Source organism: Diaporthe amygdali, assembly GCF_026229845.1.
Source record: "Diaporthe amygdali strain CAA958 chromosome Unknown NODE_2_length_3802984_cov_64_841326, whole genome shotgun sequence".
NCBI lineage: Eukaryota > Fungi > Ascomycota > Sordariomycetes > Diaporthales > Diaporthaceae > Diaporthe > Diaporthe amygdali.
The window spans coordinates 1,746,263-1,773,781 of NW_026517022.1; the positions used below are offsets into that span (position 1 = coordinate 1,746,263).

A 27,519-nucleotide genomic window follows, 5' to 3' on the forward strand; every position below is an offset into this window, starting at 1 on the left:
GGCCATCGGCATAAGCTGAGATCCGCAATGGGAAGTCATTTTCATTGGTGCTACCGGTCGCTCAAGGCTACCGTCTCACTTCGGACGCCGGCCCAATATGCAGGCATTTGAGTAAGGAACATCACTCACTCGCCGAATTCTGGAGCTCAGGTACAGATACACAAATAAACATTGTAAGAATGTGATGACATTGCGGCAAAGTCGGCTGGTCTCCGGAATTCCGGGGTCAAACATCCACAGTGTACATAGATGCTAAGGGGGAAGGCGACGGCGTCCACGGCTCAAGGCATGACATTACCCTCCTGTCATCGATCTGCAAGGAGGTGATGGTCGGAGCCGCACGCATTTAGGGGTTCTCCGGCCTCCCAGAGCCTTGGAAGCTTTGGAAAAATTTGAAATTCAGGTTTCTCATTTCTGGGCGGCCCAGCCTCGTGGATGCCTAGCCTGGGTCACCTCGTGGCAAGCCTGCCCATCACCTAGGGCTGCTTTGCAGGTCCAGATCTGACCGATCTTCCCTAGTCTGGTACTCGTGGTTTCTTTTTCTCTTTCCTCAAGGGTAGGATAGGAGGGTGTCATCCAACTCTGACCTGCTGGCCCGCTTCGTCTCGTGATGTCTCACTGTGTTGCCACGCGCCTGGAGCCTCATCGCGATAATACAATTCCGAGATTCTCAGAAAGGCTCGGTAGCCTCAATAGTAGACTCTCGGAATCAAGTTAGATAGCAGAAACAGTCAGTCCTATAAGCCAAAATTTGAAAACCAAAATGGCTGCGTGAGTGTCATGGCCAGACGCATGTTGGTGGATATAATATTGCAGGAATTTTCTCGCAGTTGTCACTTGGGGTTGGGTACTCCGCTTTATTTCCCAAAAAAGACCCTCTCAGGGCCAACTGATTTCAAAACTGGACAACACTATGATTAGTACAGTAGGAAACAAACTTGACATGACCCAGGAAAGGGCAGTTAACATCCATCGCAAACGACTTCCTGACTGCCACGGGCTAGCCTTCAAGTTATCGAAGCTGACGCGTCGCCAGATCTGTGAGCGATGCCGTGAAAAGGCCCGAATCTGTCGATCCGAGGGACAGAAGTCCCTTGCTTCCAGCCGAGGCTCTTAACTGATTCGGAAGGACGACAAGAGGGTGCGGAAATCTGTTTGAATTTGGCACTATCACAACGGCCCCCAACGGTCTCACTTGGGAAGCATCACTAGCCACAGCATACATACACTCCCTCCACCCTTGTCCTTAGTTTTGACCTCCGTCACTGCTCATGCTCGGTCATCTCCGAGTCACATCTGGGGCCAATGGCCTATGCCTTCTCACAGCAGCTACACCTCTTGTGCGAGCAGCTAGCTTCTTCACAGACCTCGCTATTTGCGCTATTCGGATTCCGAAGCATTCCGCCGTTGTTCGACTTGCACACGCAGCAGTACCAGTTCCCGTTGAACTGAGGCTTGTAGGCGGCCCTAGTGAGATCTTGTCAGTCTTCGCCAGTGCTGGCGCAGTATCATCTGTCTGGGAACGAACATGAGTCTGATATTTAGATTCAATAAACGGTTGCTTGGTAAAAAGGTTGCTCGGTAAAAAAGACTGGAGAGGAGCCCAATGTAGCGTTTATGCGGCGGATGAGATACTGGACGGATGTGTCTGATATTGGCACTCGTGGATGGGTTGTCTTGATGTGAAGTTTGCCAGGTGTTGATCGCTATCCATCGATTCCATGGTGCTGGTGATATCGCTCCACTTTATACTTTCGGCCGCGGGTCACTCTCACGCGTAAGATACAATGTCGGTATGGCCTCAGCACAGGATCGCAGACACGATCATCCTTCCGCGCTGAGAACCACCATGATGCCCTGAGCAGGGGAGCCCCATGGCACAAGCGAGATGATCTTCCGCGTTTCGACGATTCAGAGACGTCAGTATTGTCGAAGCTTCGGGCAAACCAACCCCCACAAGGCCCAGATAGGATTCACATCCGTGAGCAGCATGCGACGTTGCCTCACGGTTGCGCTGTGTGCTCCGGACGGTGTGTGACCCCAAGAGGCTGTCGTGGCCCCGGACACTGCGAAGCGGCTTGGATCATCATGGTCAGGCGTTCGGAGAAGGCGTGGAAGGATTGCTTCGAAACAGAATATTGGACCAAAGAACTTGGTTGGGTGGGTGGAAAATGAAGGCCGGGAAGGAATCAGGGGGTGTTCAACACCGAGCCGGCGGCGCCGCCCTGCATCGAGACTATAGCGATATCTATTCTCTTCAGAGCCTGATAGGTGCTTCTACTACTCGTGCGATGTCAGTCGGGGGAGGAGGACAAGAGTGTGCTTACCATGCATGGGGGGGCTTCTTGTGCTGCGGTGCTCAGCAGACTTCGCAATGGCAAAGGAAATGGGATTGTTCGGGCAACGCTCGGCACGCGAGTCCTTAATCCGTAAACTGGCGACTCCAGTTCACAGCCTGAATGGTTCGACAAAGGCGTACGGACATGCACGGTGACTTTTCAGGCACTGCTGTCGGGCTTCCTGTTGATGTCCATCTGGGTACACAACGCTTGGTCGACGACGTGATAGGATGTGTAGGCGCCATTGTAACCTGAAGTATCCTGATCCATCGCTGTGGGAAGTATGAACTTGTGTCTCATGTGTTGCCGGCTACCTGAACATGCACTTTCGTCCAATGCCCTCAAAATTGCGGGCTAGTAAGCTTCGACGCGCCCTTCCGGTGCCCGTCTTAGACGCAACAACATCCTTCTAGGGAGGCGAGACGAGACGGACAATACCGAGCGGCAGGGACAAAGCAATTCGACAGGTCTCTTACCGGCAGATGAGAACACCTGAGAAGCCGGGTACACAGAGCCTTGCCATAGCATATGACGCCAACACTCCAAGCTTACACATTTGCATGACACTACATGCACACGGCCTGTCGGGGGAAGCGGCCGATCTTTTCATGAGTCGTAGTAACAGTGGTAGCCTAGCATATCGCGGCTTGATCGACCCTGATGCCACGATACTCAGACATCTAGCGATTGGACGCAATGTAAGAGGAATAGGCGAGGCTCCTAGTCAATTACGCTGTTCAGAATTAGCAGAGGCCATCAGAGGATAGACTAAGGGTATGATGAGATATGAGGCATTTACGCAATAGGATGTACCTGAAGAAGGCTTGCTGTGCCTTGTGCCCATCCGTCTGGGGCGGCAGCTGTATTCTCAACGTTGGGGGCTCGTGATAGTTTTTCGAGTACGAGTCGAGACCATCAAAGTAGGTACCGACGCGGATATGAAGGAGCGGACTATCTTCTAAGCCACAGTCTCCGACTCATATGCATCAAAGAAAGAGGAAAGACAAAGAGTCAAGGCCAGACCAACGATGACGCCCTGTCTACGAAGGAGAAGAAGAACGGACTTCCAAGGGGGAGTATCACGATATACCTGCTATTTTCCCAGAGATGCGGGGAATCCTCAGTCTGTTGTTGCCAACACTCCGCTGGAGGCTCAGAATACGTCTGTTGGCCATTCAACGCCATGTCTCACTGGACACTGAATGGGCGCTTCGAGCTATCGACCATTGTCTCGGCTCTGATGGGCCCGAAGCAGACGGACAAGTCTGGAATATCTAGCCTTCCAGTTGGAACAGTCCCGTAATATCTTGGCCACATGCGAATACCTATTTAGAAAAGGATCGGTGCCGCCACTTCTCAAAGGAGACTGAAGGCTGCGTGCCACGTCAAACAACAGCCTCCAAAGCAATGCAACTTGACGCCAGATTAGGTCGCTTCCCGCGCGCAATGTGATGCGACTGCAAGGTGGTGTGATGGGCATCCGGGAAGAGAGGCGAGACAGGGTCGTATCACAGCCGGTCTCGAACGCTCCCCGAACTCGAGCACGGCATACGGAGCAGCACTCGCACGGATATCGCGCGGCATGAGCAACGGGGGGTTATGGTCTATTTCCCCACTTGAGGCATTCCTCGATCGTCAAGCTCTTACATGGCGGTCCTTTGGCGCTGACATGAATGACACGGAGTGGCTGCGTTTCCGTGTCCAGATGACTAGTCGTTGAGATCCTCGAAAAGGGTTACCGGTTTTCATGCGTGTTGGTGAATGCTAACTGATGAGCAACGACCTGCACACATACGTCTGTGGCGCACGCTTGCAGGAACTGCTGCACAACATCCTCGTCTAGCGATCATGTGGCCAGCACATACTCCAACTGACTATAATTTAGATGTGGACTTCCGAACAGGAGAGCCTGAGGATTTCAAGTCATAGCTGTATGAAGTGTAGGCTTTGAAGATAATCGAATGAGCGATGTAGCTATCTACCTGCTTTTTAGGGGTTCCTCAGTATGCTTCTCGGTGGAGGATGGTTGCTTAGAGCCAGCTAGAGCTTGGTTGTTGCTTGGCTCACGATTCGCATAGGTAGAATGATTGATGGATGCCAAGATTTGGCTTGAGGTAGATCTGAGATCCGTCAAAGATGATAGACTGGGAATGGAATGATCTTGGGAGGAACTGGATTCCATTTGTTCGTCTGGTGACTCTCAACGACGGCGCCGTCACACTAACAGAGGCGTATTCAATTGTCACATATTTCTGTTAAGGATGGGAGCAGGGTCCCCTTGATGCGAGGCGCCGTGCTAGCGGCCAATGCTTGACGCGCCTGATATTCGTCGCGACGCCGCCGCCGCGGCCAACCGACAGACAACTTCTGGCAAAACCGCATCTGACCAACCATGCCTTGAGCTCCTGGCATTCTCTCCTCAATGCATCTATCAACAGAATGTCCTCGTCCCCAAGAAGCTTCCGGGAGTCTTCCCCGGCCGGAGCTCCTGGGCGAACAAGGTCTCAGTTCACGTATCGCCACCTCAACACACTGGCCTCGTATCCAACATCATGTCCTCTGAGAGTTGTGGCCCATATCGATCTTGACGCCTTTTATGCCCAGTGTGAGATGCGTCGGCTTGATCTCCCTGATGACCAGCCTCTTGCTGTCCAGCAATGGCAAGGCCTTATTGCCGTCAACTACCCTGCCCGCGATCGCGGCGTCGGAAGATTCACCGACATCAACCAAGCCAAAGAGATGTGTGATAATCTGATCTGCCAGCACGTGGCAACTTGGAGGGAGGGGGAAGAAAACTGGGCGTACCGTGATGACCATGTCATGAGTACTGACAAAGTCTCCTTGGACCCGTGAGTGCCCTTGCAATTGTTCGATCTTCCTCTTGGTAGTCGTCGTTTGGCCCAACGAGTACCTAATTTGTATCGGATCTAGATATCGTTTGCAGTCGAGGAAGATTCTAGCTTTGATCAAAGAATCACTCCCGGCAAACCTTCAGAAGGTTGAGAAAGCTTCTATAGACGAGGTGGTAAGCACTCCTGGGACTGCGTTCCTCGTCCGCCAGCATCTCTGTATCACTTCGGAGCTGACACGCAGCAGTTTATCGACCTCTCGGCCCAAGTGCATGCAACTCTTCTGGAACGCTTTCCTGAGCTCAGGAACCCGCCTCCCTACGATGACCCAACTGAAAGATTGCCCATGCCGCCAGTAACAGCGCTGGATTGGAAAGCAGACGCGCTGGTTGACCTTGACGACACGGAAACGGAAACCGATGATCCCGATTGGAACGATGTTGCTCTTTTAATAGGTTCAGAGATTGTTCGTGATGTCCGAGCAACCATTCGTGCCCAACTCAAGTACACGTGTTCCGCTGTTCGTACCCCCTCCCCCTCCCGCCTCGATTTGATGTGTCGAATCAAGCAGAGTCAGGCTGGTATTCCCCGTACTCAAGGCTCATACGATATGAAACAGGGTGTCGCAAGCAACAAGATGCTCAGTAAATTGGGCTCCGGTCACAAGAAGCCTAATGGACAGACCGTGATACGGCATCGAGCTACCCGGCAATTCCTGTCGGGCTTTAAGTTCACCAAGATCCGGAACCTGGGAGGCAAGCTGGGCGACCAAATTGCTCAGACTTTCGGCACCGAGTCCGTCAGCGATCTATTACTGGTGCCTGTAGAGCAGCTCAAGTCCAAGCTTGGAGATGATACGGGGACTTGGGTTCACAATACGATCAGAGGTATCGACAACAGTGAAGTCAACTCGCGTGTTCAGATCAAATCAATGCTGTCAGCGAAGTCGTTTCGCCCCAGTATCAACAGTGTGGACTCGGCGGTGAAGTGGCTTAGAATCTTCGTGAGCGATATCTTCTCTCGATTAGTCGAGGAAGGCGTTATTGAAAACAAGCGACGTCCTCGGACGATCAATCTCCATCACCGGCATGGTGGCCAGACACGGTCAAGGCAGGGCCCCATTCCTCAGGGGAGGCCAATCGACAAGGAGTTGCTGCTTGACCTCGCCACAAACCTCCTTAACCAAATTGTCCTTGAGGGCAAAGTATGGCCATGTAAGCACTTGCGTGACCAGATGTGTTCCAAGCGAAGAGAAACTCGTCCCACCAAATACTAACCATGCCGCGCATCGTGTCTCTCCATCCGTGCCGTGGATGAGACAAGAGCTGACATGTGACCTAGGTTCAAACCTTTCCCTTAGTGTCGGCGGCTTCGATGAAGGCATAAGCGGCAACATGGGCATCGGAGCATTCTTAGTGAAGGGCGAGGAGGCACAGTCTCTGAAGAGAATATCGCGAGAAGGTTCAACCGAGGCACTGCCTTCCAAGCCGCTGGAGAAACATAAAAAACTGGAGAAAGAGGGAATCCATAGATTCTTTTCGAAACCGACATCGATCGAAAATCACGATGATGAGAAGGGTCCTCTGAATCCAGCCACTGGCCTACAGAGCGGTGGTGGAACATCTCACAGGCACATCGGAAATTCGATATTGGGATGGGAACCTGCAGATTTGGTTGCACAAAGAGAAGCCAGTAGTGACAGTCAACTGCAGGAACCGATATCCTACCTATGCCATCGCTGCAGCATGAGCTTCGAGGATTCTGAACAATTACAATGCCACCAAGACGAGCACCTCGCTAGGGACCTCCAAGAGGAGGAACGTGGCAGCCACACATTTGTTGGGCACCCTTCAAGCAAGGGAGATAACAAAGGCACAGCTGCATCAGCGAAACGGCCCACGAAACGAAAGAAGATGGAGGTCGGACAGAGCAAATTGAAATTTGGATGACACACTACATCTTGTCTTCCGAGTCTCACCCACGTTACTCCAAAATGGCACCTCGAGCAGAATCACACTGAACCGCACTTGGCTGAGCACCGGACACAGGCGTCTTGGGATACCCTGACATCCCCGAAGCTCATTTCAATATGTGGAGAGATAAGGCGGCAACTGCCTCAGTTGACTGCTCCTAAGACTTCGAACGCGGTGCCGCCCAGGCCCGTAGCGCCAGCCCGGGCATCACAACGCAGCATGATCATCAACAGGCGACTGCCGAGCAACATTCGACGACGTGTGAAGATATGTCCACACGGCTTAGACAAGACACTCGTCTACTGTATAATGATCAGCACTGATTAAGAGAGCTAGCCGCATGTCCCATGATGATGTCGGAGCACAAGGACCGCATCTGACCAGAATGAGCCAGCCGCCGGGGCTGGAGCCGGTGCCTCCTGGGAAACTCATGGAGGGTTTGGTCCTATCCATGCTTCCCCTGTCTGGAACGACTCGAGGTTCAAAACCAGCTTGACGATCGGCCATGTTGTGGCCGTTAACTCACGAAGGAGAATCAGCCGAGCGGCTAGCAATAACATACACTGAGAACTTATGGGGCCTGATTGTCGTGCCGTGCTTACTCGTCATCGACTACTTATTGCTATGCCAGCACTAGTATCACGACCTGTGCACTGAAATGTACCTCTCGAATAGTACCGATGAGCGTAACTGCCGTACGGGGCTCGGAAAGTGACAGCTGGGTCAGGTACGGAATACATAGTCTTCATCATCAGGCCATCCATTTGGGTGACCGAGGCAACGTGAGGTTGATTGGCCTCAGCCGCCCCCAACTGCTTAGGCCCCACCCCTGTTTGCAGGCTTCGTTAGGCACAACGGCATGGGGCATTGATACCCAAAGGACGGTCGCCGCAGATTCCCACTTTTTAAGTGGCCACACTGGGGATGGCAACCTCGTGAACCCGACCCAATGGTCTGTAGCCTCCTTTGTGGGCACGGGCACAAGAGTTGGGATGACGGCTCACAAACACTTTCAGTTCCAGGGTCGTTCGAGGACAAGCCGACAGACCTCCAGCCCTGGAACACGACGGGCTCTCAAAGAGGACACGAATGTCCAAGAGAGCGCTGGATGCTCCCGGGCTGTGTTCAAGGACACGAAGTGCAATCTCCTGCCTGAGGCGCGAACACAGTTGAGGAGGCGGATCTGAAGGCCTCGCCACTGGGAAGAGCCATGTCCCTCGGGTACCAACGCGGGCTTTGCTGCTGAGGCTGCCCCGAAGAGGGAGGGAAAGCAAGGCAAAAACACACATGGAGAGCCTGGCTCGGACCGTGGAGCGCTCGACTGATGTGAGGCGCCGGAGTGCTAGAACCGCACCCCATTGCAATAAATATAGAAGAGGTCACTGCCGCGCTCTGGGTTATTAGGGTTTTGTTAAGACCAGGTTCGCCTACCGAGGGGCTGCTGCCGGCCAGCCGAACTGTTAGGGCTGCCGGCGCCAAGCAGCGGACAAAAGATGAAGAACCAGAAATGATCACCGAACAAGGTTTGGAATGACATAGGTAGGGCAGCAATGGCTGATACGGCCCGAGCTTCACGAAACCGCTTTTTACGATCCAACGTCTGTCCCTCTCTCACACGACAGCCCCGTTGTTGCGCATTATCGACGACAGCGACGGTCTCCAGTCACAATCATCGCTAGTCAGGAAATGCACTCATTGCCAAGATAGACCAGACGATTGCTCCGCTCGTGTCTCCTCAGATAGGGAGGGAACATGCATCGTGCTGGCCGGCCGGATCCAGCTTTGGCTGGATGCTGGCCGTGACCCGTGTGCCCGTCCGCTGTGTCCGACACAGTCGTGCCCGGAACGCACACAGATCTTCTCCGCTGCCGAGCGCTGCCAGGCGTCACCGCTCATTGGGGATACCACAGCTAGACAAATTACTACTGCCGGTATGTGATAGTCTTCCTTCCACGACCACCATCGCTGCATCGCAGCATTGTTGTCACTCTGGCGCTGGTTTCTGGCTTGCTTAGGTCCTGGTCCAGGCCGGCCTGGCTGTGTCAGCCCATGCTACGTCCAATGTCGCCGTTACAGCGCTAGGGACACCTCACGCGGTAACATGGATCAGAGTTGCGAGCCAACCAAGGCTGTCCACGCAAGTGCAGATCGCCGCCAATCATCCCAACGTCTTCCTGCCTGCCTGCTTGCGCTGGACTGGGACGTGCCGTGGTGCAGACAGAGCCAGGCCATTGGATTGGTTTCTGCTCTATCTACCTGACCACACACGGGGTGGATGGATGGGCTGTCGCCTGGCCGCTCCCCTCCCCTCCTTCTTTCCAAGGTTACCTTTGCAGGCACATGTTCACTCCGTGTCCAGGACTCCGGATCCCACGAAGCAAGTCTGACGCCAACTCATGTGCGCTGACGGCCTGCCAAGTTATGCAATGACCTATCTGGTGTGCTGGGCAGGTTAGCCGGGTCGATTCTCTGATCAGCTTCGCTCGCCAGGGCTGCTGTCCATCGGCGTCCCTATCGAGACATCTCAGCGTTTGCACACACGGTACCACACGGTGACAAGTGGGCTCGAAACGGAAACCATTTCGCCGGCCAGAGAGAAACGAAAGGCATTTCTCCTTACTGTACAGCTCCTATTGTTCCCACAGAAAGCCGCGCGAAGTCTGTGGGCTCTGCCTGCCTTACCTGCCTGGGAAACCCCTGTTCGGCGCCGCTTAGGTACATGTCGAAGGCGCACAGTGACATGCGACCTGGCCAGGCAGGCGAGCGGGCAGGGAGGTCTCCCGTCAGTCAGGCTGCGGCCCAGCCACGGGACTCCCAGCCAACGGCGAGTCACCACCTGGGGCCCCCTCAGAGGTACTGTACGCCTTGTGCAACTGTTGGAGTGTCGTGTACAAGCTGGCACCCGGTACAATCAGGTACCCAGCCAAGCTGCCAACCAGGACGGGAGCACCATGTACCCAATCCCTTCCCCCCGAATTCTGCTGGCCCTGGGAAGTCGCGGGCCCCACCCCCCAACTCTTTGCCTTGCTGCTCCAGCCAGCTCTTTCCCGTCTCTTGGTCTCTTGGTCCTGGGCCTTCTGGGTCTGGGTCTGGGTCCTGGTCTGGGTCCTGGTCCTTTTCTTCCCACGTCTCCCCCCAGTCTTTCCCCTCCATCATCACCTTTTCAACCGTTTCGCCTCGCCTCCGTTGCCAACTTCTCTGTCTTGCGTGCCTCTCTTCTCTTCTCTCCCGCCTCCCAGTAACTCTTTTGAGGACTTGTCTCCCCCTTCCAGACTAACTCACATCTCCTCCCCTTCCCTTGTTACTCCCATAGCTGCTTGGAACATACCTTGCACTTGATCTTCTCCCCTCCCCGCACATCAAGCCACGATGTCTTCAAGAAGAGACCACGGCTCTGGCACGCCGTCGAATGCTTCGAACCGCCAGAATGAGTATTTCATCCCTCGCGACGGCATAGACCGTGAGGTGATCACCGCCGACATCTGTCGCTACCTCGGCAACGACGCCCTCGTTCGGCCCGGCACCTACGAAGTATGAATAACCCGCGCGAGACCACACTTGCTCGTCGACAGTCGACAGTCGTGCTAATACCACATCTGCGGCAGGACAAGAAGACGGGCCGAGTAATACAAGGCTACTTTGTTACAGCCTACAGGAATTTGACATCGGTACGTGCCTCTCCGCTAGATTCAACCACACCGAACCATACTAAGTGTTGTCGTTTTCGCAGGCTATGATCGCCGACCTCAAGGCCGACTCGGCTCGGTGGGAACAGGAGAGGCGGAATCATTCTGGAGGTACAATGACCTCGCACGATTCGTCTGCATTCTTCATGAGAAGTTCAAAGTCTAACTCTCCACCAGCGAGGTACAGCGATTCACAGAATCGTTTCAGTGGTGCAGGTCTCTCTCAGTATGATACCTCCGGAGTGCCTTACCCAAGTGGTCCAAGCCGTGATTCTTATGAAAGCGTGCCTAGATACCCAGGAAGCGATGCCCCAGGATACAGCGCCAGCACCGGATCCCAGCCCTACCACCAGGACAACAGGCAATCAGGATATGGTGCACAGTACCAACAGCCCGCGTACCCTCCCCAGGCACAGGATAACAGGTTTGCTACTCCGGCAGCCGCTGGATCCGCTTCGGTCTACGGCCAGTCTTACTCCAACCATCCCACAAATGTGCAGGACCAGCAGCCTTACTATGCCCCTGTGCGCTTTGAGGCGCGAACATCACAGGATCCTTACCAGGACAGCAGCAGGATGGTAGACGCTTCTAGTGGTCGCGCCTATGCTCCGACTCCTGCCTATGCAGGTCAAAGCCAGGCATACTACGCTTCCCCCCAGGTCCAAGGCTCATACCCTGCCCAACCCGTGGATGCTTTTGCTGGCCGCCAGCCATATGGATCCACCAGCCAGGCCGAAATCATGGGCTCTTCCGTCAGCCAAGCTCCACTGTACGACCGCCAGTATGAATCCCAGCCCCAGTACGATAATCAGACCCCCCCTCCTTCCCGTCCAGTTGCGTCTTCCAGTACACAGGCTCAAACGGGACATAGTGGAACATCACATTCACGCCGCAGCGACCGCGAACGGGACCGCGACGACAGACATCGTCGCCGTTAAAGATTCACTTTGATGACGGTTCGCCGCACCGGAAACAGGAATCTCGTGTGAGTGATGTTTGATGACGCGGTCCCTGCTTGAATTGGAGTTTGCATGCTTTTCTTTCTACCTGGAAATGGCACCCGCGCTGCGGGTCGAATCTGCTCGCGATCTATCCCAGGGTTGACGAGGCTTCCCGTGGACATCCCGATCTCCTGAGTTTGTGCGCCTTGACCAATCGACTGGATTTGTTCAACCTGGGCGGTATTTTTACTTTCTGGCAAGGCGCTCTGGTTCCTTCGGATCTATTCCCGGACTTTACCCCCCTGGACGTGGATTTTCGCTTGCATAGCTCTGGATGATTCCGACAGTTTGCATCCCCGCTGGGCGAATGATACTCGGTGTTGATGATTTATGTGAATTTACGCGGCCCAATGCTTTTGCCGTTGCGTTGCTTTCTTCCAGGACCGGGTCCTCTGGGGAAAGAGGCTCACTGTTGAGCCTCGACGGCTTCCCAACTGGGACCACACTGCACTTTGCTGTCCGGATCCGACCATCACGGAACTGGAAGCAGTGTCTAATGCTCATCAATTATGATGCATCTCCGCCCCAGAAGGAGTTTTATGTGTCGAGGTCGGCTACTGTTCCTTCGCCCATGATACAACGGTAAGGTCAGCATCCGGACAGCAAGGTGGGTTGGCGTTTGTAAATACAGCTCAGTCTCCACACAAGAGAAACACCAAACTTTCGAATCAATCAGTTCGGATCTTTCCGCTCGGAGTCCTGTTGATACTCGACTGCAACTGACTGACCGCAGACTCGTCTTGGACTCATTCAAGCCCAGGTCATTCCAGGACTACTCGCCATGGACTGGATCCCCTTTGGATAATGCCGGATCGGATCACCATGGTCATCACTGCGGACCGTACTGTTGATGAGACAAGCCGTCTCCAGGACCTACCTTGGATCAACAGCGCTGGATGCCTCAAAGTGCCCAGCAAAGCCCTTGGAAGATGGACTCGAGACATTCCTCTCTAGGATGATTCCCACAGGAAAGCCGCATCTGGTTCAGATTGCGATGGAGCACAGGACATTCTCTATTCAAGGACACCGATCTTTGGGATCATTCCATCGAGGTCCCTCTAGTCTAAACAGACTAGAAACCTCATCCTTCCTGGCAAGGTCACACACGAAATTTACTATGGAGACGTCTGTCTCCGCTTATTGGTGGTAAGATATAAGGACCTCGGTCGTCTCGCTGAGACCCCGATCCGGACCATCAAAGCCACGCAGGACTTTCCTTTTCCTGCTGCTTGGGATTCCATATTCCCACTTTCTTGTGCGACATTGACAGATCGATGATCTGATCCAAGTACTCAAAACGGTTCTCCGTCCCTCGGAAATGTTTGCTTTGGCTACTGCTACAGACTGGAACAGTCGCACTCTACCAGAAGCAGGCACAGGGCCTTGCAACGCGCGAATTGCCGGGACCTTGAATTTCTTTTTCTTGTGCAAGCCTATTGCAACACTCCATCGTGGGATACCTTTGAGAGGGAATATTCTTGGCCACCAAGTCTTCGATCACAGCAATTCACGGATGCCCCTCAGGATAAGCCAGTGGAACAATGGAACCCGGCCAAGTCATATTCCGTGCCCTGACTTGGTCAGCCAAACGCGTATGTTTTTTCTCGTGTTTTACCTCTTTGACTCCGGACGGCTCTGGACATGGCTCCTCTTGAAACCAGTGTCTTGTAGTGACTTGAAATTGTGGAAGTGGTATGGATTCGACGGACGGATCGCTAACCCAGGACTCTTCAGCTCTCCCTTATCCAGGGATCAATGGACAAGTAGCAGGCAGGGTCTTCCACTCGCATTACTTGGGATAGGATCGAAAGCACTGGCTGTTATTACGTCAAACGTTCTCGGGACGGTTGCAATGATGACATGAAGGCTTCCCGTCGCGGAAGGTTGGGCTTGCGGGTTTGACTGTAAGGCGCTTTGGTGTTAACCTGGGGTATGGGGCCGGGGAGGTGGAAAGGCTAAAAATGGGTCTGGAGAGCGTTAGACATGTGCTTGCCGCTTGTTTGGGAATGACTTGGCAGGATGGCGACTGTACGAGCTTAACGAGGATGGCACGTTCTGGTAATGATGACTTTTGAAGGCACTTATAATATGTATATCTCTGATGGCGCAACGTGATTGCTTTATTAATGTGATATTTTACAACGACTTGGCAACTGTTCAGTAGTCCGCCCGGGCCACTGCGTCATTCCTCACCAGTATGCTGCGAAGAGCGCGGAGAGGTACTCCCCAACATCTAGAAAAAAAGCATCGCCGTGCATATCACGACCTGCCAGATTTGTGCCCGACCCGTTGCCCTAATCTATGATGATACTACCAAGGATTGTACTGCTGACTGTCAAGATTTTGTTCTCAGCTTTCTGCCCAGAATTAGTGCCTGTTGCATAAAACGTAGCTATGTCCCGGGGGGATGACCTCGGTGGAATTAAGCACGACAGGGTTTTCATACTCATGGCAGCTATCACTTCAACTCTCTCCCCCTGCTGGTGGTTTTATTTTTGTATAAACACTTCAGTTTCCCGGCGCAGCGGCCGGCCGTGCCTGGCTGCGAGGCTGCTCTACCAGATGAGTGCACATGAGATGGGTGCACATGTGACCACGAGTGTAGACCCGGACGAAAGGCGGCAATGATGTACAGTGACCCCTGAGCAAGCAGTTATTTTTATTCAAGATCATCACAGACAGGGAAGAGCGGTAGTCCGCAAAAGCAGCGTTCCTCCGGCCTGAACCGGTGGCCAGCGTAGTGCTGAGACCGGCCTTCATCCAGTGTTTTTTTTGTCAGCTGCCGGTCATGGAGCTGTGTCCCGCCAAGGGCCCCGATTGGCAGTCCAGAAGGGGCCGCGCGCAGACTACGCATTAATCCGGAGGAAGCTGTGAAACAGTTTGAACAGGAACCCTCAGTAATATGCCACGTAATGCGAAGTAAGTAAAGGATATATATCTTTTTTGTGTTACGAGCTTAAGCTCGGGTGTCTGCTTCGCGGCCGCAATGTTTAGGTAGACTAAGTAGGGGGGAAAGGGGGAGGGGTTATAGAATAAGAAAGTGATCTCTCGAGGGCAACTGACTCTAAGATATTCTCTGGTAGGATACTTTGCCGCAAGGGATAACCTCCAGTAGCATAACCTCCTGTGGCATAAACTCCTGTGGAATACGTTTTAGTGGTATAACTTTTGGAGAAGGAAGTAAATAAGCCACAGGGGGCTCCGTAATGACGTGTAGCGATTTTGAAGGTGTGGCGGCGTTGTCTTAACGGTGTATGTGATATGTAGGTAGTATTTATCATTTCAGGCGGTTGCCCCTTTTGTGCTTTTCAGAGGAGAGAGTGAGGGTTCTGCCACATTAGATCGACCAAGAAGCAGACTGATTGATCTACATGTAATTAGCCCGTTCTCAGGTTTCCTGCGACCTTGCTGCCCTGCCATGCCCTGCCCTTGGCAACCAACCAAGTGCCTATAAGTGTTTGACGAATCAGACAGGCTGGATTGGTTGTTTTCGGTGGAACCCAGCAGCCTTCTATGCGTTGGGTTACGCTTGGGTGCACTTGGGAGGATTCTGACCAAACATTTTATAAGCCCCTGTCATGACCTGCTTGGTCACGTTTTTGATCCATCAATTCGATGTGCTTTGGCAGGATGGATGGAAGTTGTCGTTGTTATGGGCACCCTCCTTGTGGTTCACCAAGTAGCAGGGCAAGGTCACACAAGTAGTAGGATGGATGTAATGGCCCTGCAGAGCTAGCTGAGCGAGCTGGTGCCACCACAAACTTGCCGGCTGGCTGCCCAGGAGGTTCAGCCTCTTCAAGTCCTACCCTACCCTCCATGCTTGGTGCCTGAAGAAACCGGCCGTCTAGACTCGGTAGGAGGTGGAGCTTTTCACGTCCAGTCCTCAGGCTCTGGATCGGGCTCTGCCTCGACTCTACGGTGCAAACAAAGCTGCATCCAACCGTCTGTAACAGCTGGAATAGGACGAATGGTAGCCTCGTGCGGTTTGGCCTTGATCTGGTGAGAGAGAGGAATGTATGCAGCAAAGCAAATATTGAGGGTTAAAAAAAAAGAGACAACCCCACGTCGGACACTCAGCCTCGACTGTGCTGTCACAGATCGCTAGGACCCCTGGATCCGTACTGCAATTGGTTTCCGCTGCCCCGCTGCGGCCCTGCCCTGCTCTGGCCTGCCTTTTCTGCCCGCCAAAAGATTTTGTTAGGTGCCACCCTCGATAAGCGGCGTTATTCACCCACCGCACTGCACCGCACCGCACCGCACCGCACCGCACCGCACCGCAGGCCGCAGAGCAGAGCAGAGCAGACGGACGACACACGCATCAACACAATCCCTCCCTTCCCTCTTCTGCCTCGAGGCAAACAACCCACCACCGCTCTGTATGTACAGGCCCGCATCTTGACGCCAAGATGGATGCCTCCGCCATTAGAAGTTGCATAATAGCAACCCTCGACGCCGATGCCGACATTCGCAGGAGGGCCGAGTTGCAACTCAAACAGGTACGACGCCCACTCCGCCGCACATGCCGTGCTCCTTGCTGCCCACGATCCTCGCCCTCGCCCTCGCCCTCGCCCTCTGGCCCCAGGCTCGACACCGTGGCCACCCAGGCCATGGCGCCGCTCCATCTCCCGCCTTGCCCTGACTGTCCATGTCTATTATGACCCTATGGACGCGTCCCATGCTGATTCCACCCGTGGCTTGCAGGCAGAGGAACACAATGGGTTTCTCGATGCTCTCCTCGACATCTTGCAGTCTGAGCAGGACACAAATTACCGCCTTTCCAGTACGTGCCATCTCTGGCCAGCCAGCTCTCCTCGAACCTCATGGCTCAGCCCCAGGAACCCCCCGCGCTCCAAGAGCTGCCTTCCCCTACCAAGCCCTGTTAACTCACGCGTCCTGCAGCCGTCATTTACATCAAGAACCGCGTCAACCGAGCCTGGGCAGGGACAGACCATTTCCCCAACGAGCATCCCATAGCCGAAGATGAAAAGTCGAGAGTCCGCGACCGGTTACTGCCCATCCTGGCCTCGTCACAAGGCCTCATCCGACAACAGCTCATCCCCATCCTGCAAAGAATCCTACACTGGGACTTCCCCGAGAAATGGCCTACTTTTATGGACTTTACCATCCAACTACTGAACACAAACGATCCGCTGTCAGTCCTCGCCGGTCTGCAATGTCTGCTGGCCATCTGCCGTGCCTACCGCTTCAAGGCCGGCGATGGAGAGAACAGGACGCACTTCGACAAGATTATCGAGGCCAGTTTTCCCAGGCTGCTAGCCATTTCCACCGAGCTCGTAGGACAGGAGAGCGAAGAGGCCGGGGAGATGCTCCACATTGCTTTGAAAGCTTACAAGCACGCGACATGGGTTAGTAAAGTGCCTCCCTGCATTCTGTTGTGAGTAGTCATGGCAGGCAGCTGACTCTTATGCCTTGATACAGCTCGATCTATCTGCCTTCCTTCGCCAGCAACAGAACACGATAGGCTGGTGCACCGTCTTTCTGCAAACAGTCTCCAAGACCGCCCCCGCTATCGCAATGTCAGAAGAGCCCCTCGAGCGCGAACGGCATCACTGGTGGAAGGCAAAGAAGTGGGCATATTTCAACCTTAACAGGCTATATATAAGGCAAGATTATTGACTCCTGATGTTTCATACCGCAAGCTAACTGCGCAATAGGCACGGCAACCCACAAGCAATTACCAAGAACGAGGGGGATCAAATGGCCTTTGCCAACTTCTTTTCCACCAACATCGCACCCGAAGTCCTCAAACATTACCTCCAGGAGATCGAAAAGTGGGTGTCGAAAACGTCTTGGTTGAGCAGGCCTTGTTTGTCGTACACGATTGTCTTTATGGACGAATGCGTACGGCCCAAGGAGATGTGGGCACACCTGCGGCCTCACCTCACCAATCTCGTCACCCACTTCATCTTCCCGGTGCTCTGCCTGTCTCAGGAGGATATAGAGAAGTTTGAGGACGAGCCCGAGGAGTATCTCCATCGAAAACTGAACTTCTACGAGGAAGTCTCAGCTCCAGACGTCTCTGCGACCAACTTCCTGGTGACACTGACCAAGAACCGCCGTAAGCAGACCTTTGAGCTGCTGCAATTCATCAACAATGTTGTGAGCACCTACGAATCTGCGCCGGATGATAAGAAGGACCACATTTCCAAGGAGGGCGCCTTGCGCATGATAGGAACGCTCGCACCCGTCATTCTCGGCAAAAAGTCACCGATCGCCGACCAGGTCGAATACTTCCTCGTCCGATACGTCTTCCCAGACTTCACCAGCAGTCAGGGGTACCTCCGCGCCCGGGCATGTGACACTATCGAGAAGTTCGAGCAACTCGACTTCAAGGACCAGAACCATCTACTCACCATCTACCGTAATATCTTGGACTGCATGGCCGATCCAGCCCTTCCAGTCCGTGTCACGGCGGCACTCGCGCTTCAACCTCTGATTCGGCACGACATCATCCGCACTAGCATGCAGACGGCGATTCCCACGATCATGCAACAGCTTCTGAAATTGGCAAATGAGGCTGACATCGATGCTCTGGCTAACGTCATGGAGGATTTCGTTGAAGTCTTCGCCACTGAGCTGACGCCCTTCGCCGTTGCCCTCAGTGAGCAACTACGTGACACTTACCTCCGAATTGTCAACGAACTCCTTGAGAGGAACAACTCGCGAGACGACGATGAGTACGGCGACTTCCTTGACGACAAGAGCATTACAGCCTTGGGTGTTTTGCAGACTATAGGAACCCTAATCCTCACCCTCGAGAGTACGCCCGACGTCCTGCTGCACATCGAGGCAGTGCTCATGCCGGTGATTCAAATTACACTAGACAACAAGCTCTACGGTATGTATACCACCTCGAATCCAACGATTATGTGCCATGCTAATGCATACTAGATCTGTACAACGAGGTGTTTGAGATCATTGACAGCTGTACCTTCGCCGCCAAGGCCATCTCACCCACCATGTGGCAGGCCTTCGAGCTCATCCACCGAACTTTCAAGGCGGGAGCTGAACTGTACCTTGAGGACATGCTTCCTGCTCTGGACAATTTTGTGCAGTTTGGTGTACCGCAACTCATCCAAAAGCCCGAGTATGTGGAGGCTTTGTACTCGATGGTTTCAGACATGTTCAACGATCCCAAGGTCGGCGGCATCGACAGAATTTGTGCTTGCAAACTGGCCGAGGCCATGATGCTGAGCCTGCCTGGCCACATCGACAACTGTGTCAATGGTTTCATAAACATGGCCATGGGAGTGCTGACGACCGAGGAGGTCAAGATCAAGTCGTACAAGATCCACTTGATGGAAATCATCATCAATGCCATCTACTACAACCCGATCTTGACACTCCAGGTCCTCGAGACAAAAGGCTGGACGAACAAGTTCTTCAGCTTGTGGTTTGGTAGTATGGAGTCGTTCCACCGGGTCCACGACAAGAAACTCTGTATTGTCGCCATTGTGGCCCTTCTGGGTCTGAATCCCGACCAAGTGCCACCAAGTGTCGCGGTCGGATGGCCTCGATTGCTTCAGGTATGTCAATTCAGTCACGGTCCAAGACACTGCCTAATAATGTTTACTGACTTTTTGCAAGGGTGTCACCTCGTTGTTCAAAACGCTTCCATCTGCGCTGAAAAGTAAGTTGTCTCTACCCTGACGAAAAATTGACGTGGATCACTAACATTGCTGCAGATCGTGAGGACGCTATGAAGGATGACTACGGCCTTGATGCGAACTATGCGTACGACGACGAGGAAGAGTGGGGAGATGATGAGGCCGCGTGGGCAGCAGAAGATGAGCAAGAGGAGGAGCCCACAGATGCCAAGGACGAGAGCACGGCATACCTGGAGTTCCTTAACGAGGAGGCAAGTCTTCCCCGTGACGGCGATGCTCGATTGTTAGCTAACAGCATGACAGGCACAGAAATTCGGTCATCTCGAGGAACAAGATTCTGACGATGAACTGGGCGAGCACAGTGTACTGCTCGAGTCTCCTCTGGATAAGCTCGAGCCGTACCAAATTTTCAGCTCATGCTTAATGAGTAAGTTGTCACTTTGCCCACTGTCTTGACTAGTCTAAAATGTTTGCCTAGGGTTGCAACAAGAACAACCACAATTCTACACCGGCCTGTCCTCTCACCTATCGGCGGAAGAACAAGCTGTGATCCAGTCCGTGGTACAACAGGCCGAGGCAAATTCAGTTGCTGCACAACAACAAGCCCAGCAGCTCGCAGCAGGAGCCAACGGCGGCGCCAGCTAGTTCTGTACCAGTGCCGGTAAGACAAGAACTATCTTGCGGAAGCCCGCGTATGGTCACGTCCAAGGGGCAAATCACGGTCACTCTTGAATGGTGATGTGGACGCGCGCCCCAGTGATCAGGGGAGGTCAGGTACCAAGTCAGCCCCGAGGTCGTGGCCGAGGGAGCACGCAGCAACGAGATCAGAGACGTGCGGTTGGGGCTTGCATCGAATGATACCAAACAAGTATTAAAAGAGCTTGGGGACCAAAAAATATGAGGCGAAGGGAGCACCTTGGGTTTGATTGTTGTGGCTGGGCTGTGGCCTGTCGAGTCAGGTTATAAAGAGGGACTGTGTGGGAAGCTTGTGACGTTTGGCTCGTCTCTGGCCGTATCCGTTGTGATTTTTTTTTATTCTATGAGAATATTTCCCCCAACCTAACCCCCCAAATGGCATGTCTGGAAAAAGAGGATGAGACAAACAAGAAGACATTAGAGCGTGCAAACATCATCAACTTTACCTAACCAGAGTCCAAGATGGTCGTGAGAATTACAGCCGTGGTAGTGTGGATGGCCGTTGCTGTTGGCTACCTGGGAGGTTAGCATGTCGGTGAGCAAGCCTAGGTACCTGGTGGGTAGTCTGATAGTCTAGTTGTTGGGTGTTGGCAGTGATTTCACTGCCTTAGATTGGCATCCGAGGATGGAGGCATTCATTCAAGGAGTACGCCGAACACCGCCGAGACGCCTGGGATCAGATGGCCCAAGCGTTTACGTCAAACGTGGGACAGCGTTGCGCTTTCCCTCCCTTTGTTGTAGGCGCTGAGAGACGACACAATCCAGGGTAAACGAATCACGGGATACTTACTTTTTGTTGTGGAACACGGAAGCAAGGCGATCATCATGACTTCACGATACAGAGTCGAATGTGAGTTTGTTGGCTCGTCTTCTCGTGCTTACAAGCGCGGGGGATGGAGGGGGGAAGTCCCGCGGGCGGCTGGGCTGACTCGCTTCTCCAGATGCTCTCAAGACCCATAGGCGAGACCAACTGATAGGTATGAAGGTTGTGTCTTCTTGTCAGTCTTGCTATGCTCCCCCAGGAGGGCTGGCTATCTTTATTGTCGAAACCATCGCTTGCCGTGGTTTCCCCGTGGTTCATGTCCAACAGGGGCCCCCTCACACCCCCTCACCGCAGCATGATGATCACGCCAGCAGATGAAGGGCACTGTCCAGGGGAGACAGAGACATGGCTCAGGAATACATAGTCCGTGAGATTGATGGCTCGCTGACATCCCTACAGAATGGATCAAGGGCCTCCTCGCAGTGCCGTTTGTGCTTCACTCGCAGCCCCAGGGCGTGTTCCTCGGCAGAGACCACGCCCCAAGCCTCGAGCACATGGCCGAGGAGTCGGCACGGAGGTACGCCGAGATCATGCGCGACGTCGAGGTCATGATAGACGACCACATCAGCCTGCAGGACGAGGGCTCGCCGCTGCCGTCCAAGCTCAAGCTGCTGGTGCCGACGGTCGGCACCTTCTTCACGCGGCTGCCGCTCGAGGCCGCCTTCAAGTTCCAGGACCGCAAGCGCTACATCTCGAGCCGGCGCTTCGTGTCGCCCTCGTTCAACGACGTGCGCCTCATCCTCAACTCGGCCCAGATCATGGCCGTCACCACCTACAGCTCGCTGCAGCTCGCCACCTTCGACGGTGACGTGACCCTCTACGACGACGGCCAGTCGCTCGAGCCCACCAGCCCCATCGTGCCGCGCCTGCTGGACCTGCTGCGGCGCAACGTGCGCATCGGCATCGTCACGGCGGCCGGGTACACGACCGCCGACCGGTACTACGCGCGGCTGCACGGGCTCCTGGACGCGATGGCGGCGACGGCGGACCTGTCGCCGGCACAGAAGGCCAACCTGCTGGTCATGGGCGGCGAGGCCAACTACCTGTTCGCGTTCGACGCGTCGGCGGGGCCGCACCTGCTGCGCCAGGTGCCGCGGGCCGAGTGGCTGACGCCCGAGATGGCGGCGTGGTCCGAGGCCGACATCGCCGCGCTGCTGGACGACGCCGAGGCCGCGCTGCGCGAGTGCGTCAAGTCCATGAACCTGCCCGCCGTGCTCATGCGCAAGGACCGCGCCGTCGGCATCATCCCCGACCCGCCCAGCGTGCGCATCCCCCGCGAGTCCCTCGAGGAGACGGTCCTCGTCACGCAGAAGATCCTCGAGCTCAGCTCTGCCGGCCGCGCCAAGAGGGTGCCCTTCTGTGCTTTGTGAGTGTCTCGGCCATCTTCTATCTACATCCTATTCTACTTCCTCTCATATACAACTAGCCGATGTCTGAACATTCCTACTGACAAGACACTCCCAGCAATGGCGGCCGGGACGTCTTCGTCGACATCGGCGACAAATCCTGGGGCGTGAACGTGTGCCAGAGGTACTTCGAGAAGCAGTCGCACGGCAGCAGCGGCAGCAGCAGCAGCAGCAGCAAGCTGCACTTCGGGCCCGAGAACACGCTGCACGTGGGCGACCAGTTCCTCAGCGCGGGCGCCAACGACTTCCGCGCCCGCAGCGTGGGCACCACGGCGTGGATCGCCAGCCCAGAGGAGACGGTGTACGTTATCACCATTATCGCAAAAAGATCCACATTCGCTCCGAATGAGGGCCCCCCCTCCCCTGTCCCATGCATCTGCCCACTCACCCACCCATCCATCCACCCATCCACCCACCCCCTTTGCTTGGGGATGAATCCCTTGAGAGACAATGCACCTTTCTGGCCTGTGCCTTGTAACTGGCTAACAAAACCATCGATCGCAGCGACCTCCTGGACGAGCTGGGCGACCTAATGTACAAGAAGCTGACCTGAGCTGCGTGCGTGCATATTGACATGTGACAGGCACGGGCGGGTGCGAGGGTGGGCGTGGGTTGCGAGCTAATACTGTTTGTGTATGTGCGTGGCATGCAGCGACTGAATGTGCGAGCAATGATACGGGACGGACAGCTTTTTTTTGATTTTTTTTTTTGAGTTGGCGCTACGTATGACATGGCTGCATGGGTGTGTGTGGAACTTTTTCTACGGCGAGAATTGGACGGCGCACGGGTTTTAGCATTGTGATGATGGTTTTATGGAGGGCAGATTTGATAAGAATTCCATCCAGCATTGAAATCGGGAGAGACATACTCGTTGACGTGACTGCTGAAGATAACAAGATGGGGTTGGCAAGTCTCTCAGTATGCTTGGCTGGCTCCATCGAGACTGGATGGTGGACTGCTGAGCTGGCAAATCACTTCTTCATCGATTGCCGAGATGTTCGCATAAATCTCTCATCACAGCTCAGTTCTGGACGTCAAGCAGGTGAGACGGAAGACAAATGATTTATGCAAAACATTGGTGTTGTACCTGGGGTATTGTGCAAAAAAGCCGTGCAAAGTATCTAGTCCCTGTGTCTCCATTCTCAGTGAGACTGCCATCGTAGAGTCCCATCCTCCCGTGCAACACAGAATATTCGTTGTCCGCTCATGACAAGAATCAGATTCATCCCCAGCCGTAGACCCGGTTCTATTTTCTCCTTGCCCGAACAAATGAAATGGCTTCCAGTCTTGAGTGGCCGACAGCAACCCGGTGCGGCGCTCCTCAGTTCCATTCCTTAGCTCCTGATGACAAAGAAAATGGGGGACGGTACTGTAATGATCGCGCTGGGCGGATCGTCGTCACGGGATTATATTATGTACAGGAAGCAAAGGAGGTTGTGGCCATATCTTATAGCGAGCCGAGAGGCCTGCCGAAGTTTGAGGTCGTCCGAAGCTTGAGGGGTATTTCCGGCTCAGCGTCTTCGGAGTCGCTTTCATCTGCTTCTGCTGCACCTGCCGCAGCAGCAGCACTGGGCTCGCCCTTTTCACACTCGGCATCTTTGAGTACGGTCGGCGTCGCGTCCTCGCCATGAGTGACCTTCTCAAGCTTGTCTGAAAGTTTCCGAAGGAAGATTTCATCTTTCGCAGGTATGTTGCGGAGCGTCAATGGGCCCTTGAGCTCCGGATCTTCATCTGAAGGTTCCATGATAGCAGGGCCATGGTCTTCATCGTCGATGGCAGTTCCGACCGGCTCGGCGGGCTCTTTAGACTCACGACCATCATTACCATCGTTGCCATCGGAGCTTATAGCCCCGTCGCCACTGACCAGTGTTGGCGTGTTGGATCCGCTGCTGGTGGCAGTGTTGGTCGCAGCAGTACTAACAAAAGACATGGACACGGTTGGAGTGTGCCCAGCATTGATTGTGAGTCTCGAGTGCGGGTCAGCCTTGAGGGCGCGAACGGAACGCTCTCTCGCCAACTGTCGCCGTTCCTCGGGAGTGTGAGACGGGGAACCATCCCCGCTCGATGTTTTGGACCCAGACCCGTTGCTGGATGGTGTGTCGGTAAAAGTCGCCTTTTTGACGGCGTTCACTTTGAGGTGGATGCCCTCCAAATCCTTGTGATATTCCTGCACGTCAATTACTTTTGAGGGCGTTTCGTGATCCATGGCAATTATCTGATCTGCAGAATTGGTGTCGTGGTGTAGCGAGAGAAAGGAGTCTGACTGTCCAGTGGGGCTCAGTTGTGATGCTGAGCTGCCCTGGAATGAGACGGAATTCGAGTCTGAGCCGCCACCTCTTATAGACGCTTCATTCCAGCGCGCCTCGGATTTCCTGAGTCGGTTTTGTAGCAGCGTGATCTGAGTTTGCAAGGTGTACCTCTCGGCCTCCCACTTAGACTGCGCAGAAGCATGCTCACTTCTCAACGCTTCTATGGCGTCTCTGTACACTTCCTCTGCCCTATCACGGTTTGCTTGCAACGCTCTCCTCTCCTCATCCCAAGCCAGTCGCATTCTTGCCCTGGTTCGATGTTAGCTGCTGGGACCCAAAGAATTTGACATTAAAGTGCTTACTCCAGAGACAATGACTGCGATTCGCCATACGAGTTCTCCGTAGATGTCGTCCGTATCGCGGGTCTCCGAACGGTTATGAGCCCAGAGCCAGTTCCGGATATTGTATTTACCGGTACGGGAACGCCCGGGGCACCCCTAACTGGCAAGTCCACATCCGAGGAGCGTTGACCGTCCATTCCACCGTTCCCTCTGGCAAAAGACCTCCTGGTGGGCGAGAGGCTGGCTGCGCGTTGCTGAGGGTGGCGCTGGAACTGGATTTGATACTGGGCGTGGGACGGGATCGGTGTAAGATGTGGCGAGAGAAAACTGGGCGGTTGCGCCTGAGGAGGCCCACAAGTTTCTCCGTTGGTCAGGGGAAACTTGTGATTTGCGCCTGCTTGCGGATGACTTGTGATGGAGGCGCGAGACGCTTGGTCGAAGTAGTGAACAGCACCGGGCAAACTCAGAGGTGAAATAACCGAGGACGGGGCGTGAGCGCTGGGGGAACCGGCCGTGGAGCTCAGGAGTTGGTCGGTGTCAAGAGCAGGCGAGGGAAAGAACGAGTCGTCGGCGGGTAAGCGCGTCATTGTTGCCAAGGGCAGGGCAGGGCAGAAAGGCACGATGCCACTGGCGGTGGGTATTGGCGAGTTGCCAATTGGGTGGTTGCTCTCACGGCAACAAGTGGGCCATGCGAACGAAGCACGAAGTACTGCTCAATCTCACGGAGTCGGCAGGCGGACGGAAACGATGTGCTATGCTATGCGAATATCAAGGCGGGTTCTCGGGCAGAAGTCATTGGTGTGGCGGTCTGGATGAAGGTCGTGTGATGGCACGAGGACAATTGCTGCCAGACACACCGGTCGAAGTAGGTTGGGCGTTGAGTCTAATGTATGCGGTGGTAATGTAGACTTAGATCTGTCCCGGGGTGGGTCGGGCTCTGAGTCCGGCTCGGCTTGGGCTTGGGCTTGGGCTGGTGGAGAGCTGCAGAACAATGCAAGGTACTGTATGCAGGCGGAGGGATTGTCGCGATAGACTGGAGTCGCAAAAGAAGGAGTGGGAAAGATCGTGAGTTGTCAGGTTGTGGTTCGTGGAAGGGTTCGAAGGGGGGGGGGAGGTAGAGAAGAGAGGGAGTAGCTGGACGGGATGTGCAAGGTGCTTCGTCACTGTGACTGTCTGACTGTCAAGTCAGACAGTTGCGCGCACCAATACCGAACATAGGGTAGTAGACTCAGGCACACTAACGTTGAGGGGCCGGCACACACGCGACCTGCAGCCTCAATGGTCCCCAATGGTCCCCCCCTCTGTATCCGTACAGTACTCTGGGCCGCGAAAAGGGGCCACGGGCGGTGTGAGCCCAGCCGGGGAAAATTGGAAGCTGCAGCACAAGGAGAGCAGGGGTTTCCTGCTTCCCGGATATCCAACCGATCGCCCGCCCTCTCCGGGGGGCCAGCTGGCCATGGCCATGACCACGAGGAAAAGGCCTGCCCTGAGCACGCGTTTCAACAAAGGGCTGGCTGCCACGGACTGGGCTGGGCTGGACTGGACACTATGCTCTCTAACCTCGAGGCGTTTCAATAGCAGACCAGCGATGGCCTCCATGCAGTGGCTGGCTGGGAGCTGGGAGCTGGGACAAACCTTAGCCAGGCAAGCCAGGCATACGTGTAGCACCCAAAATATCGTACAGAAGACCGGGACCCTGCAGCTCACGCCTCAGGTCGCCTCAGCGCGCCCATGGTTTCAGTCGTGATCCGGACCGAATGGTAAACATGGGCCTCTCCGGCTTCTGTGTGTTTCTCTCTCACATGTCAGTCGCTGTGGCGTCCAATCCCTTCCCTTCCCTCCCTAGGTCCCTAGTTCCCTAGTTAGGGTGACAGACAGCTACCCAGTACTTCCCAAGGTACATCTCTGACTCTCCCCAACCAGCCGTTGAGATGAGAGAGAGAGAGAGAGTGTGTGTGTGTGTGAGCATTCGCGTACACAAATAGAGCATGTCTGTCTGTCTGTCTGTCTGTCTGTCTGTCTGTCTGTCTGTCTGTCTGTCTGTCTGTCTGTCCTTCTGGGCTTGGCTGAGCTGAGCTGAGCTCGACGGAGCTGGACTGGATTGGCCGAGCTGGCCACCGAGGGAGAGACGTGGCACGCCGCCCTTCGATGAATTTTACCTCGTTTGGGCTCTACCATCATCTTGCACCACCGTGTACCAACCTATGATTTCCAAGGTTTGTTCGGTAGCAGGGCATGAGTGCAGGAGGGTAAGATGGCAAGAGGGCAAGAGGGCCAACCCTCCTGCCCTTGAGGTTGACCCGATTTCCCCTGCCAGACGAGGCAACGCAGGGACGGCCCGCCCCCTCCCTTCCGATACGCCCACCCCTACCACCTACCGGCGTGGGAGGAAAGAGCACACCCTCTTTCGCACCTGCTAGCAACCCATCTGCCACTCCTGCATATTCTTCGTTGTTCCTTGCAGGGCAATTGGTCCCCTAGATTACTCGCTGCTTACCCCTTTCCTGACTCTGATCAGATCTGCACAA

At 54.5% G+C, this 27,519-nt stretch overlaps 6 protein-coding genes across 6 annotated transcripts; 4 read left to right on the forward strand and 2 right to left on the reverse strand.

Annotated features, from left to right (window-relative positions):
• Window positions 1-1,262: 1,262 nt before the first annotated feature.
• On the reverse strand, window positions 1,263-1,723 carry J7T55_011874 (uncharacterized protein; the record flags this gene model as incomplete). Its single annotated transcript, XM_053136704.1, has 3 exons — window positions 1,263-1,310; window positions 1,368-1,467; window positions 1,662-1,723. 3 exons carry the CDS (start codon window positions 1,721-1,723, stop codon window positions 1,263-1,265), a joined length of 210 nt encoding a protein of 69 aa, XP_052999679.1.
• A 3,055-nt stretch (window positions 1,724-4,778) lies between these two features.
• Window positions 4,779-7,137, forward strand: J7T55_011875 (DNA polymerase Eta; the record flags this gene model as incomplete). Its single annotated transcript, XM_053136705.1, has 5 exons — window positions 4,779-5,188; window positions 5,271-5,364; window positions 5,436-5,627; window positions 5,808-6,402; window positions 6,530-7,137. 5 exons carry the CDS (start codon window positions 4,779-4,781, stop codon window positions 7,135-7,137), a joined length of 1,899 nt encoding a protein of 632 aa, XP_052999680.1.
• A 3,393-nt stretch (window positions 7,138-10,530) lies between these two features.
• J7T55_011876 (transcription factor RfeG) lies at window positions 10,531-12,699 on the forward strand (the record flags this gene model as incomplete). Its single annotated transcript, XM_053136706.1, has 5 exons — window positions 10,531-10,692; window positions 10,767-10,829; window positions 10,892-11,646; window positions 12,230-12,430; window positions 12,582-12,699. The coding sequence occupies 5 exons, from the start codon at window positions 10,531-10,533 to the stop codon at window positions 12,697-12,699; spliced, it is 1,299 nt and encodes a 432-aa protein (XP_052999681.1).
• Window positions 12,700-16,254: 3,555 nt separating this feature from the next.
• J7T55_011877 (importin-beta domain-containing protein) lies at window positions 16,255-20,121 on the forward strand (the record flags this gene model as incomplete). The annotated part of the gene is made up of 10 exons (XM_053136707.1): window positions 16,255-16,344; window positions 16,550-16,628; window positions 16,748-17,214; window positions 17,288-17,436; window positions 17,524-18,707; window positions 18,761-19,395; window positions 19,457-19,499; window positions 19,555-19,731; window positions 19,811-19,903; window positions 19,955-20,121. The coding sequence occupies 10 exons, from the start codon at window positions 16,255-16,257 to the stop codon at window positions 20,119-20,121; spliced, it is 3,084 nt and encodes a 1,027-aa protein (XP_052999682.1).
• An 876-nt stretch (window positions 20,122-20,997) lies between these two features.
• On the forward strand, window positions 20,998-22,954 carry J7T55_011878 (imp-specific 5nucleotidase 1; the record flags this gene model as incomplete). The annotated part of the gene is made up of 5 exons (XM_053136708.1): window positions 20,998-21,022; window positions 21,114-21,149; window positions 21,395-22,361; window positions 22,460-22,702; window positions 22,906-22,954. 5 exons carry the CDS (start codon window positions 20,998-21,000, stop codon window positions 22,952-22,954), a joined length of 1,320 nt encoding a protein of 439 aa, XP_052999683.1.
• Window positions 22,955-23,848: 894 nt separating this feature from the next.
• On the reverse strand, window positions 23,849-25,578 carry J7T55_011879 (uncharacterized protein; the record flags this gene model as incomplete). The annotated part of the gene is made up of 2 exons (XM_053136709.1): window positions 23,849-24,959; window positions 25,013-25,578. 2 exons carry the CDS (start codon window positions 25,576-25,578, stop codon window positions 23,849-23,851), a joined length of 1,677 nt encoding a protein of 558 aa, XP_052999684.1.
• Between the last annotated feature and the right edge of the window lie 1,941 nt (window positions 25,579-27,519).